Here is a 12,398-nt window from a genome sequence, read left to right as displayed (position 1 = left end):
CATACTTCTGAACTTTTCGAGTTTCGAGGCTCGATCTCGAATCGATTCGGTCCCAGAGGTTATACAATCGATTGGTCCAATATCGATACCGGTAACCGAGAATCGATCTCGAATCGATTCTTTCGATTTAGGGGCGCCGGTTCGATCCAAGGCTCCGGCATTTTTATGTATTTTCTATTTCGAAAAGTTGCGCACAATGGAACCACTGAAACCCGGCACCTGCTCATCCGCGCCCCTAGATTCGTCGCCCCTAAGGTACTCAATCCGCCCCTAAATTGCCCAATCCGCCCCTAAATGACTCGTACCGGCCCCTAACTTTTCAAGCTACCCGAGCGTCCCTGAAGCTTCACTGCAAGCATGTCACGTGGCTTTGTTGACTGCCATGACATCTTGAGGAAAACTCATGTGCATCACGCTTGACCCTGGCCGTCTGAAAGATACATGTTCGAACTTGACCAGCCACTGGCTTGAACGTTTCGAAACCTTGGCCGACGCAATGATCAATCTAGTTTCGCATCGTTGTGTTGAGCCGTGCTATCTACTGATCTTGGCCGGCGGCCAATGGCCGCCCTGAACACGTACTGAGCGTACTGAACTCCACCACGTAACTACATTTATTAGCTAAGCACACTGGTATGGGTCACTGAGACAGAAACTGTGCCATGTATGTCAGTCTCAGAGAAGCTGTAACGATAGCGGATGACTCATCCAACTTTAGAACGCATGTGGCATATTTAGGGGCGGATTGAGTAATTTAGGGGCGGGGCGAAGAATCCGGATTTTTGAACCTATGCTATATGCGATAACTATTAGAGTTATTAGGCTACTTAGTAGCCGCTACTAGGGATATTGAATTTGCGGTGTGGATTATGCTCAGAAATAGTATTTGGATAATCTTCTTCTGAATTACCGAAGAACAATCTCGAGGGTTCGTCGAGGCTCGAGGCAAACGCGCAATCTGACCGAACCCGGGGAATACCATCCTTCCGACCCGGGGAATCGGCATCTGCAGAATATCTGGCTGTCGCCGCAATTGGCAGCGTGCCACAGCAAAGCGATTCGCCTCGGGCGAACAGCAAGGTCGTGCGCGGATATTCAGTATCTCGCTGATGGAGTCTATCCGAGTCAGATAATCAGACAGCCTCCCAGTGCCTGTGGCTATCAACTGAGCGGTCTAGCCTCGACCCTTACTTTTTCTTCTCGTGGAAGTGCTTTGCTAAAGGCATCCTGAATTGTTGCAATAATATGACAGGTGCTGTAGACCCTATAAGTAACCCTCAATGCTGACGTAGAAGAGCATTTCAATGAATTTCGAGTTTCGAGGTGGATCGATTCCTCGAATCGAATCGATTCGTCTGCCCGCCGCAGCATCCTCGATTGATTAGCACCGAACAATCGATCGATTTTCGATATCTCGATCCAATCGAGCCTCGGTCCGATGTATGGTCTCTCGGCGGAGAGACTCTCTCCTCAAGTACGAGGCCGATTCCGTTGGCTATTCTGTGACCGATGCTCAGCTTTTGCGTGTATACCGTCGCTCGCTTTATCCTCGTCTACGCACCTTAGCCTCCACCATCTATGCTGGTTGTGACACCGTCGACGACCTGGCCAACAGACTCCACCGTCATCTGCGTCAGAACCCCGACTTCAACAAGAACTCTAAGTCCCACGGTACAGCTTCTAGGCCCTCTGGTGCTCTCTCTACTGACTCTAATCCGGTAAAATCTGCCGACAATGCTGGTCCCTCTCGTGCCCCCACGCGTGGCCCGCCGTTGAGTCAACCCCTGCGAGACTTTTGCCTTACCAACAACGTATGCATGTACTATGTCGCAAATGGGATTTGCCGCCGTCCCGACTGCCCATACAAACACGAGAAGCCACCTCAGTCTGACACTTCAACCACTTCATCATCTCAGGTTGTCAAGTCTTGCACTACTTTGTCTTCGAGCCCTATTCCTGCCCACTGCACCTTGCGCTGTCCAGCTTTCGGTGCTCTCCGTCTTGAAGTCGATACTGGTTGTACCCGCTCAGTCATCACTCATACTGCCGCTCTTCACTTACAACGCCACTTGCCATCATCGACTCTCACTCTAGTCGATCCAGTTGCTTTTGATACCGCTAGTCACGAAGGCGGCCTCATCAGTCATTGTCTATTGCATACGACCCTCACCGTCTACGACAGTTCTGGCAACCCCCACCACGTTGCTTGGTCGCCCTATGTTACTCATAGTCTGCTGGCTGGTTCCTCCGATGGACTCCTTGGTCGTGATGTTATTGGCTTCGGTCCAGATTGTACTTTGGTAGTACCTACCTCTACTGGTCCCGTCCCTGCGTCGATCCTTCTGTGTACTCTTGGTGACACTGTGACCCCGGTATCTACATCTCCAACTTCATTACAAGCTGTCCCACAAGCTTACAAACCTCCACCTCTTGACTTTGTCGACCCCGAGGCCCTACGCGACATGCTCTCTGTGGACCCTACCTTTCATCCACTACCGGTCGACTGGTCTCTAGAGACCGTGGTCTTCCAGACCCGTTGGCTGCGTCTTTCTCTGGTTCGCACTACCGCTGGTACATCCTTCTTCTACGTCGACATCTCCCAACAAGCCCACTCCTTCGCTCAGACTCTCCAACCCCCCGCTTGTCGCAAAGTTCACTATAAATGGGTCAAGTGTCCTGCTGATGGACGCGCTGACTGCGAGGCTAAGCTTCAGGCTTTTGTTGATACTGGTCAGTTACGCCCTATTCCCGACTCGGAGGCTTCCAAGTACACTACCAACTTCTATGGTGTCCACGGTCGTAAACGCTGGCGACCTGTCTTGCCGCTTATTGCTACTAATGCCTACCTCCGTGCCCTCATGAAGGCAGATCCTATCCCCAACCAGCAGCACAAGCTCCGTACCTGTCTCTCTCGTTTACGGTTGGCTACCACCGTGACCATCCACGATGTCTCCGACGCCTTTATGAGATTTAGGGTGTCTCCCGCTCTGGGGAGTTTCTTCCAGGTGTACTGGAGGAAGCGCTGGTTTCAGTTTACCCGAATGATTTACGGAAGTAGCATTGCTCCGTCGTGCCTCGAAGGTGGCATGAGCCACGTCGAGCACGGCTTGGTCCCTACACCCGACACTTTCCCACCTCCTCCTGTTCTCACCGACGATGGCAACATCGACCTTGTTCTTGACCAGCTTCTTGACGTCGCGGAGCCTGAGCCCGATCAGTGCTCTTTCATGGACGACATTCTCGACTTCCGTGCCGATACCACCTCTGCCGACATTCTACCCAACAAGTACGACGAGTATGACTTACCTCTTAAGTCTCAGGCTCTTACTGAGGCTTCCGCTGGGAAAATTGGTCTAATCTATGCGCTTCCTGCAAGTCTAAGCTAGAATGCTTAATCTAAGCTAGTCCTACAATTCCATGCAAAAAGTGCTGTTCCATGCAGTAAGCTGCCTAGATTTGCGATGACACCGGTGCTGAGTTTAGGGCCGACCTCGCTTCGCTCGGTCGGCTACAGTTTTCGTGTACTCTTATTTCACGATCAGGATCGAATGTAGTGGAGTCCACTACTCTTAGTAGTTTAGATTCAATTGATAATTAAACAGTCGCAGCTAGTTGAATAACGTTCAGTAGGGTAATGTATAACAGTTTGATTGGATAGAAACAAAATGAAATAAATGGATGAAATCGATTCAAATAAATCTATTTGCAACACAAATCCTGCTACTTGGTGGCACCACCAAGTTGGTGCAGTAAGATGACACTCATAGCCACGGCACCCCTCCGTGTTACTAGGTTGTAGCGATACGATTCGTAAGCCGCAACGAGCAGCAAGGATTAAAATCGGTCCTCCGGACTAGATGAATTCGCCGAGTCTCACTTGGACTGTTCGTCATTTCTACGTATTGTCACAAGTAAGAGTTGCGCTGACCGAATCGATCGTCGTGGCTCGAGCTTTTTACAAGAGCGCGTTCACTCTTCCCGCTACTACTGTAGCCTTAAAATCACCTGACACCCAACAGGCATTGAGCATTGCTAAACTTTCTTGTTGCCTCATTTAGCTGTCTCAACCTCTATTCTACCGTTACGGTAGTACGATGTGTATGATGTGTACGGTAGTACCGTACACATCATACCATTTACCTCATGCCCTTTACCTAACTTCAGCATTCATTCATTGCTTTTCTTACTCATTCATTGTTTTCTTGGGGAGCTGTCGTTGAGCCTCTCGCGCCCACTGGAGTCGGCGATGGTATGTTTAAGGGCGATAGGCCACTAGGCCCGTGATGCCCGGCACCAGTTACACACACACCTGACATCAGTGATGATCTTAATGGGAGTGACACCACTTTTAGTTCCTTGTCTGGATCATTTCCTAATGAATGTCTTGCATTGCAGAAAAGTTGTCACACCATCGGCAGCGGAGGATGATGTAGTGTGGGGAGTGAGACTTGGATCAATCCTTCGTGGCTGGTCATTCAGTAAAGTGTCAGCCCCCTTTGTGAAAGGCCTTCATTGATGTGTCTTATCCCTTGTGGCTAACCATTCAGTAAAGTGTCAGCCCTTTGTGAAAGGCCTTCATTGATGTGTCTTATCCCTTGTGGCTAACCATTCAGTAAAGTGTCAGCCCCCTTTGTGAAAGGCCTTCATTGATGTGTCTTATCCCTTGTGGCTAACCATTCAGTAAAGTGTCAGCCCTTTGTGAAAGGCCTTCATTGATGTGTCTTATCCCTTGTGGTTGGCCATTCAGTAAAGTGTCAGCCCTTTGTGAAAGCCTTCATTGATGTGTCTTATCCCTTGTGGCTAACCATTCAGTAAAGTGTCAGCCCCCTTTGTGAAAGGCCTTCATTGATGTGTCTTATCCCTTGTGGCTAACCATTCAGTAAAGTGTCAGCCCTTTGTGAAAGGCCTTCATTGATGTGTCTTATCCCTTGTGGCTGGTCATTCAGTAAAGTGTCAGCCCTTTGTGAAAGGCCTTCATTGATGTGTCTTATCCCTTGTGGCTGGTCATTCAGTAAAGTGTCAGCCCTTTGTGAAAGGCCTTCATTGATGTGTCTTATCCCTTGTGGCTAACCATTCAGTAAAGTGTCAGCCCCCTTTGTGAAAGGCCTTCATTGATGTGTCTTATCCCTTGTGGCTAACCATTCAGTAAAGTGTCAGCCCTTTGTGAAAGGCCTTCATTGATGTGTCTTATCCCTTGTGGCTAACCATTCAGTAAAGTGTCAGCCCTTTGTGAAAGGCCTTCATTGATGTGTCTTATCCCTTGTGGTTGACCATTCAGTAAAGTGTCAGCCCTTTGTGAAAGGCCTTCATTGATGTGTCTTATCCCTTGTGGCTAACCATTCAGTAAAGTGTCAGCCCTTTGTGAAAGGCCTTCATTGATGTGTCTTATCCCTTGTGGTTGACCATTCATAGCTCTTTGTGGTCCATTGATGTGTTATGTCCTTCGCTTATTTCCTATAGGGCAGTTCATTGGAATTGGTGACACTTTGCAATCTTCATTATGGCTGAGCTCAGTTCATCAGCCAAACGGCGGCAGCGAGCGAGACGAACACGGAGTAGCCTCTGGGAAACCGCGGTGATTAATACTCCAGCTCAAGTAATACTATTTGATGATAGACTATCATTTTGATATAACAACATTTGTAGTTATGGGCACTTTAGGGATGTAATACCGCTCCAAATAATGATGTCGAGATGGAGATTAAGGCATTGAGAGAACAATTGGCCATAGCAAAGGTCAAACATCTGGATTCCTTAGCAGTTATTATTTTCGGCGAAGTATTGGGAGTTCAGGAACGCGAGGTTGAGAACACCGCTGCGAGAACTCATGCCGAGATGGAGGTCAAAGCTTTGAAGAAAGAGCTGGAATCAGCGAAGGTGAACAACTCGAACTTTTGACTGTCGTAAGTGGATAAGTGGTATCCTAGGGGAATGTTACGGAGATCATCACCTCGTTGGCCGATGCTGAGAAGGAGATTGAAGCCTTGAAGAAAAAAGTGGTAACAGCGGAGGTAATATGTATGGCGTTCTCGACTCTTTTGTTTGATAGTTAATAATTTAGGAACGTGATGCTGCCTCGAGAAGTGCTGCCGAAAAAGAGATAGGGATTTTGAAGGACCAATTTGCAAAAGTGAAGGTGATAACTGGTCCTTGCCTATACTGCTGGCATCACTCTGATCAATTTACGGTCATCCCAAGTCCTGAGCATGTTCCCGGTGAGATGGTGAGGCTCTTTTATCTGTCAGCGAGACGCAGAGAGCGGTGAACTCGCTTCCAAGGAACGAACACGATCACTTCAATGCCAGCTGGAGGAAACCAAAGTGATATCACATCGAGGCGTTCAGTATTTTTGATGATAACTCCCTGTGTTAGCGGAGAATGTCGGAGCTTGCTGATGAAAACGTTAGGCATATTTCGGACGTATCCAGAGCCGAAGAAGAGACTCGAAGAATTATGGAGGATTTGTAGAAAACTCGCGTGAGTACAACATCGGGCTACTGAATAGCTTCACAACTGGTTCACTTTCAGGCTGAGGCATATGAGAAGATTACTGCATTGCAAACTCAGATATCCCAGTATGATAATCAAAACGTAATACAAATCGCTGGACAAGTTCACTATGCGGGTAATTGGTTGGACAGACCTCTTTCAGGTCCATGATACGCGGGACTCGGGGTTTCCTGGCTCTACCATGTCGAACCGTGCGGTAGGGAGTGGAGGCTCGGAAAACGTTGGCTCTCAATTCCTTACAGGGCCAAGAACATCCACGTAAGGTGTCGATCATGTAGCTATCTTTAAGATAATATCTTACTAGACTTGCATCATAGACTGTATCACATAGAGTGACGGGTGTCACAGATGGCCAATTCCTGTGTTCGGTTCCGCTGCTTTATAATTTGTACAGTTTTGTCGAATCAACCACCGAATGTGACGAATTGGGGTCCTCTCCTACAACAAAGAAGATATTCTCGGTTTGAATTCCAAGATCGGAATTTCTGCTATATTTTCCTAAATTCTTCTGCATACATCATTTTCCGTACTGAGTATTGAGGAGTCTCGTTTGCCTCGAGGATGTGATTCTCGGTAGACCTCGCTCCGTTCTGTAGATAAAAAATCGTGATAGTAATGGTTCTATCGGCTTCTACTTGTCATATTTCAGACATTCAGACAGCGCAACAAGTGCGATAATGGACGATCTGGATGACAGTAGTGTAGGTCTAACGATCTGTGATCCACAGGGGCGTCCATCCAGTGCCTTAGGATATTGCGTTGGAGAAAACTAAGAAGTTGAACTCTGGAATGATGCACCGACGAAGCAATTTCTTCGAACTGGAGGGAGCATTCGAGGACTCGCGTATAAGCCAGGAAATCATCGACTACATCAGAGAAGACAAGATACCCTCAAGAGAGTTCGTGTTCCACGGCGGATACTGGGGTGACAACTTCGCCTGCGTGATCGGCGGCGCGAGTGAGAAGTGCTAAGGATAGGCAATCGTTGTAATTTATAGATTAGGTATGCTAGCATCATTGCTCTGGTTCATACGCTCCATGCCCTCGGGTTTCCCATTGTACATGGATGCGCAGAACAAGATAATCCGTGGGAGTCAGAAAGTCGCATGGGTTGGATCCTCGAGAATATGGTAGCAACTTTCTACCAACCGAACTTCTACAACTCTATCCCTCAGGTTCGATGTTTCTCGTCGCCAGTACCGGCATACATTCGTCCCCTTCTTTATGGCTATCATTAACGAAGAATGCTACGACGTGTACCATCATCTGTTAGCGCACCTCGACACGTTGGTGAGAGCTTTGACGTTGGGTGAGAAAACTATTGTGTCCAGGTGTTTTGGGCCGATATAACTCCGCTGTCTCACTCCCACAGAATGGTGAGTAGTACTATAGAAAGCACCCTGAACAGGCACATAATCAGTGAATATTCGTCATTTAGGGTGTCTTCTGTAATGCTGAAGGACCTGTCATTTGTTCAGGTGAAGAATTGACAATAGATGATACAGAAAACCTCTCGGACAACGAAACAAGTGGGAACATCAGTCTCTCACAATTTCTTCTGGGGTATTGGCCATGTTTGTTTCCTGACAGGTATCGCCTCGCTTTTATCTGGAACTGATGAATCAAGCGAGGATGACTTTGATACCCTAACTGATGACGAATCGTCTTCTGGAGAAGAGGAGTCATGCGACAGCAGTGATGGATATAGCTCAATATACAGCCAAGCCAGCCAATTCGGCAATGATTCTCCTATCGAAGGAACTGAAGAGGCCGGTAAGGACCCTCGTTGTTTCCTAACGTGTATACGATTTGCATCTCGACGCGATATTGTTAGCTTATCGAAGATATGGTAGATCCCCTAGCATGGTCAGATTCTCGTACATCGGGATGTGGTGTTGATTCCGGTGAAGCGAGCGACACGAGCGATAGCGAGTATCAATTGCTGTTATGATTCTATAAGCGTAGGTTACATGTTCCTGATGTACGACACTTGTAATGACTTCTTCACTAAATGTTTCATGCTAAACTACTTATCGCGTTGGTGACTAGTGTGACAGACACAGTGTTACACACTGTGACAGTGTGCAGTGTGAAATGGTGTGCTGGTGTGACAGCACAGCATAGTCACACTGTGACTAGCAACTATGGTCTTATCGTATATTCGCACTGCGATTTCACTTTTCTTGTCGATAATATCTAAACCATCTCGCCAAAACCAGGTTGCATGGCATAGCCAATTGGCATAGAATTGGAGCCATTGCTTGGATTTGTAGTACTAGCTCAGATTAGCATGGATTGCATAGATTACTTCCAGTTGCTTAGATTAGGCGTGTTATGCCTTCCGCTGCGCATCCTATCCCAGTGCTTGGTATCGAGGTCATCGACAACGGGGAGTCTCTGCGCTACCCTTCTAAACCTGTCGATTCCATCCTCAACAAGTCCCTCGATTCACCGCTCACATCCAGCGGCTCCCTCGGTCTCCTCGGCACCCTCTTGCAAGAACCAGATTTCTTCGACTTCCACATCATCCCGGCCAAGAATCTTCTTGTGGGCCTTATTAGCAAGGCACGCGCGGTCCTTGATCATACATGGAGCACTCCTATACCTACTGATGTTCAGACACTTATCCGCGCTTGGGTTGACTACTTACGCGAACACCCACCGCAAGCTATCCCACGACGTATTCACACTGATCATGCTCTCGACATCTACGTCGATGCCTCCAAAACCATGGTGGCTTACGAAGTCCGTCAGTTTGACCGCCCTATTCTGCGGGGTCAACTCACTCTCACCAAGTCCCAGCGAAACCTACACATCAATGCCCTTGAGCTTCTTGGTATTTACTACGCCCTCGCACGCATCCGTTTGCTCGAGTTCGATACTCGCATGCAGTTCAATGACGTCCGTGTGTACTGTGATTCTCTCACAGCTGTGGCTATCGCTCGCGATAGGCGAGTACCTGGTGGTCTACACGAAGCTCTTACTCGTAAGTATCTCGAACTCATCATTGGTGTTTCTGGTACCCGTCAAGTTACTTACACGCATATCAGCGGTCATGCCAACTATGCTGACTCTGGTACTCGATCTACCTTGGTTGATGATATCCTTTCTGTTCGTGAAAAGTACAACTCAGTTGACAACAAGCAGGCTACCCCCGATCTCACTGCTTTCCCAGTGCGTAAGCGCGCTGATGCTTTTGATGATGATAGTATCGGTCGCCGTGTCCGGCTTCGCCACTCTGCTGCTCGGCCAGTTCCTAGTGAGCCTCCTACTTACCAAGCTCATGGACAAACTTTACCCGCCTCACGTTCTACTGATGATCTTCCCCCATCGGTACAGCCATCACCGACATCATCACTTGCACCTACCACTTCGAAGACAACTGACGACCTCCCATGCACTCGTCTGATCGACTATGCCTTTAAGCGACTTCCCGATGAATTACTACGCCGTCTTGAAGACCTTCCTTTGCTTGATGGTTTCAAGCAAGTCGTTGACGCAGACCTTCAGCAAATTTTGGTTGATTTGTATCACTCTACTTATCATGAAGGCATTTATGCAACGTACGCTCGTATCAAGAAGTTGTACTCCTGGCCGAACATGCTAGACAAAATTTCAGCTACTACTAAGTCATGCCTCTCATGTGCGAAATTGTTAACACATGCTGGTGACCTTTCGTGGAAACAACGACCTTCACCCCAAGCCCTACCATCTACCCCGTTTACCCACTTAGCTCTTGATGTCCACGGTCCTTACTTCAACACGTACTATGTCCTCACCTGCACTTGCAAGCTTACTACTTATCTTATATGCCGCGCTTTACCTACTGCACCACTGGCGAGCGATGTCATCGACCTTCTCAACAACATCACTTGTGTCTACGGTATTGTACCTACCGCTATCCGTACTGACAATGGTACGATTTTTCACAAGGCTGCTTCACAACTTACTCATGTGTCCTGGGAATTCACTCCTACTTATGCATCTGCGTCGAACGGTCAGATCGAACGTAAACATCGTGATTTGGCTCGTTTCCTACGCCTCGGTTTTCTACAAGCAGCTCCTCCGGTCGTGACATGCCCGGATCCTCACTATTGGACTCATCTTGTTCAAGTAGCCACCATGCGTGTCAACTTACTTGTCATTCCGTCTGCCCACAGCCTCTGTGCACGTGATTTGGTATACAACTTCCCTGCTCACGATCTCGTCTCTCTGACTTGTTACCCTCCTGTCCCTGACAAAGAGACTATCTGGCGCCAACATCGTCAACAAGCACTCGATCGTTCGTTATCACAAATACCAGTTTCACGTCGACAAATCCCACTGCAACCTGGTATGCCGATTTTACTCAGAGAATATCAACCTCGCAAAGACCAACCTAGATGGAGTGATCCTATTGAGATTAAAGAACTTCTAGGTGATAACAGACTCCTTCTTACAGATGGCCGACATGTTCACAGCAAAAATGTTAAGCTTCTCCCACGTACCAACGATGAGTTTAATGATGATGATGACTTCTTTACTGATGATGAATGATTCTCTATTCATTACTTTAAATCACCCCTTGTATTGACTATAACACAAAACGTTGTTAATTATTCATTGTTTGTGTGATGAATTTTATCATGATTATGTGAAACACCCCTGTGGTCTACACTTCATTAGGGAGGGGAGGATGTTGACCAATACCTTGGTCACTTACTCTCTTGCATGATTCCTTAATGTCGCACGAACATGGAATGTCCATGGAATCACGTGTTGTGTAACCCCTAACCCCTATCTACCTCCTGTTGAGCATCAGTCATGGCACAAAACGGACCCGTTGAAGAGCAGCATAGACCGAGCGGAAGTCTAGGCCATGTATATGTCGCCCTATATGGGACGAAGGCGAGCCATTCACCCGCTGATGGGTGAAGTTTAACCGCATTGAACGCACGGGTGAGATCAAGGTTGATCACATGTGGCTGTGCGCGCCACGCCATCAGGATCGCACTGATTAGGAGCTGACCATCAGCACTCCCAACTCTCAAGTTTTGATTCATCTCCCTTCCATCCACCGTGACCCTAGTCGAGGTTGTCGTCGATGTATCTCGGAAGACTGGTCGTAGAGCAGCAAAGTGTCGAACCCTCTGTGGATCAATAGCCTTGATCCTTTTGGAGCATGCTGTCGAGCTCCTCCTGCACCTTAATGTTCTGATCATCGCTAAGACTTCGCTCTAATGCCTTCGCTCTAGCACAGGCTTGGCCGAAGTTACGTTTCGGCCTCTCCTGGCCCCTCCAGGGTAGCGATACCATATATCTCCCTTCTACAGGGTCCTCAACCACCTCCAAGCTATCAGTGAAGATTGGTTCCCCTGCAACCGCTCTACGACGACTTTCTCGTAGACCCTTATCACCGTCATCATACTCATCTTGTAGGTGGTGCACGAGAGCACCTTGATCTAGCGATACGCCACACACCAATCCCATGGTCTCTTGCATGCACTCCTCACTGCTCATCTCATGTCCTTGCTGTTGCTGGCGCAGATGACCTTGGCCGCTCCTTACCACTGGAGACTGACTAGGTTGAGCTCGTACCACAGACCGTAACCGTGCATCCATCATAGAACCCAGCACCTGCTAATCATCATCATCTACTACACCATTCGCCGCTGTTTTATCAGCTGGGATTTCGGATTTCCCACCAGATGGTTGTTGATGTGAAAAGCGACAGCTATCCCCTCTGAAGCAGCTATTCTCCTTTACGAACTCACAACAGATCCCAACGGTTTTGCCACGGCTTGTTGTGATAGGACCAGAGTCTCCCTGAGCAGTCGGAGTCGATGTCGGATCTTGTTCCTTCTCTTCAGACACAGCATCATGCTTGAACTTGCATCGGTCCCCGTAAG

The 12,398-nt window shown here is 48.1% G+C and overlaps 4 protein-coding genes across 4 annotated transcripts; 3 read left to right on the top strand and 1 right to left on the bottom strand.

Moving 5' to 3' along the window:
- Nucleotides 1–1,442: 1,442 nt before the first annotated feature.
- Pmar_PMAR022147 (hypothetical protein) lies at nt 1,443–3,386 on the top strand (the record flags this gene model as incomplete). Its single annotated transcript, XM_002777869.1, has 1 exon — nt 1,443–3,386. One exon carries the CDS (start codon nt 1,443–1,445, stop codon nt 3,384–3,386), a length of 1,944 nt encoding a protein of 647 aa, XP_002777915.1.
- A 2,308-nt stretch (nt 3,387–5,694) lies between these two features.
- Nucleotides 5,695–6,788, top strand: Pmar_PMAR022146 (hypothetical protein; the record flags this gene model as incomplete). The annotated part of the gene is made up of 7 exons (XM_002777868.1): nt 5,695–5,877; nt 5,928–6,011; nt 6,062–6,136; nt 6,246–6,320; nt 6,529–6,591; nt 6,653–6,706; nt 6,753–6,788. 7 exons carry the CDS (start codon nt 5,695–5,697, stop codon nt 6,786–6,788), a joined length of 570 nt encoding a protein of 189 aa, XP_002777914.1.
- Nucleotides 6,789–8,844: 2,056 nt separating this feature from the next.
- Nucleotides 8,845–11,046, top strand: Pmar_PMAR022145 (gag/pol/env polyprotein, putative; the record flags this gene model as incomplete). The annotated part of the gene is made up of 1 exon (XM_002777867.1): nt 8,845–11,046. One exon carries the CDS (start codon nt 8,845–8,847, stop codon nt 11,044–11,046), a length of 2,202 nt encoding a protein of 733 aa, XP_002777913.1.
- Nucleotides 11,047–11,646: 600 nt separating this feature from the next.
- On the bottom strand, nt 11,647–12,111 carry Pmar_PMAR022144 (hypothetical protein; the record flags this gene model as incomplete). The annotated part of the gene is made up of 1 exon (XM_002777866.1): nt 11,647–12,111. The coding sequence occupies one exon, from the start codon at nt 12,109–12,111 to the stop codon at nt 11,647–11,649; it is 465 nt and encodes a 154-aa protein (XP_002777912.1).
- Nucleotides 12,112–12,398: the final 287 nt, after the last annotated feature.

Source organism: Perkinsus marinus (genome assembly GCF_000006405.1).
Source record: "Perkinsus marinus ATCC 50983 genomic scaffold scf_1104296951020, whole genome shotgun sequence".
Taxonomy (NCBI): Eukaryota; Perkinsozoa; order Perkinsida; family Perkinsidae; genus Perkinsus; species Perkinsus marinus.
The sequence above is the reverse complement of the archived record's forward strand: the minus strand, read 5'-3'. Positions and strand labels throughout refer to the sequence as shown.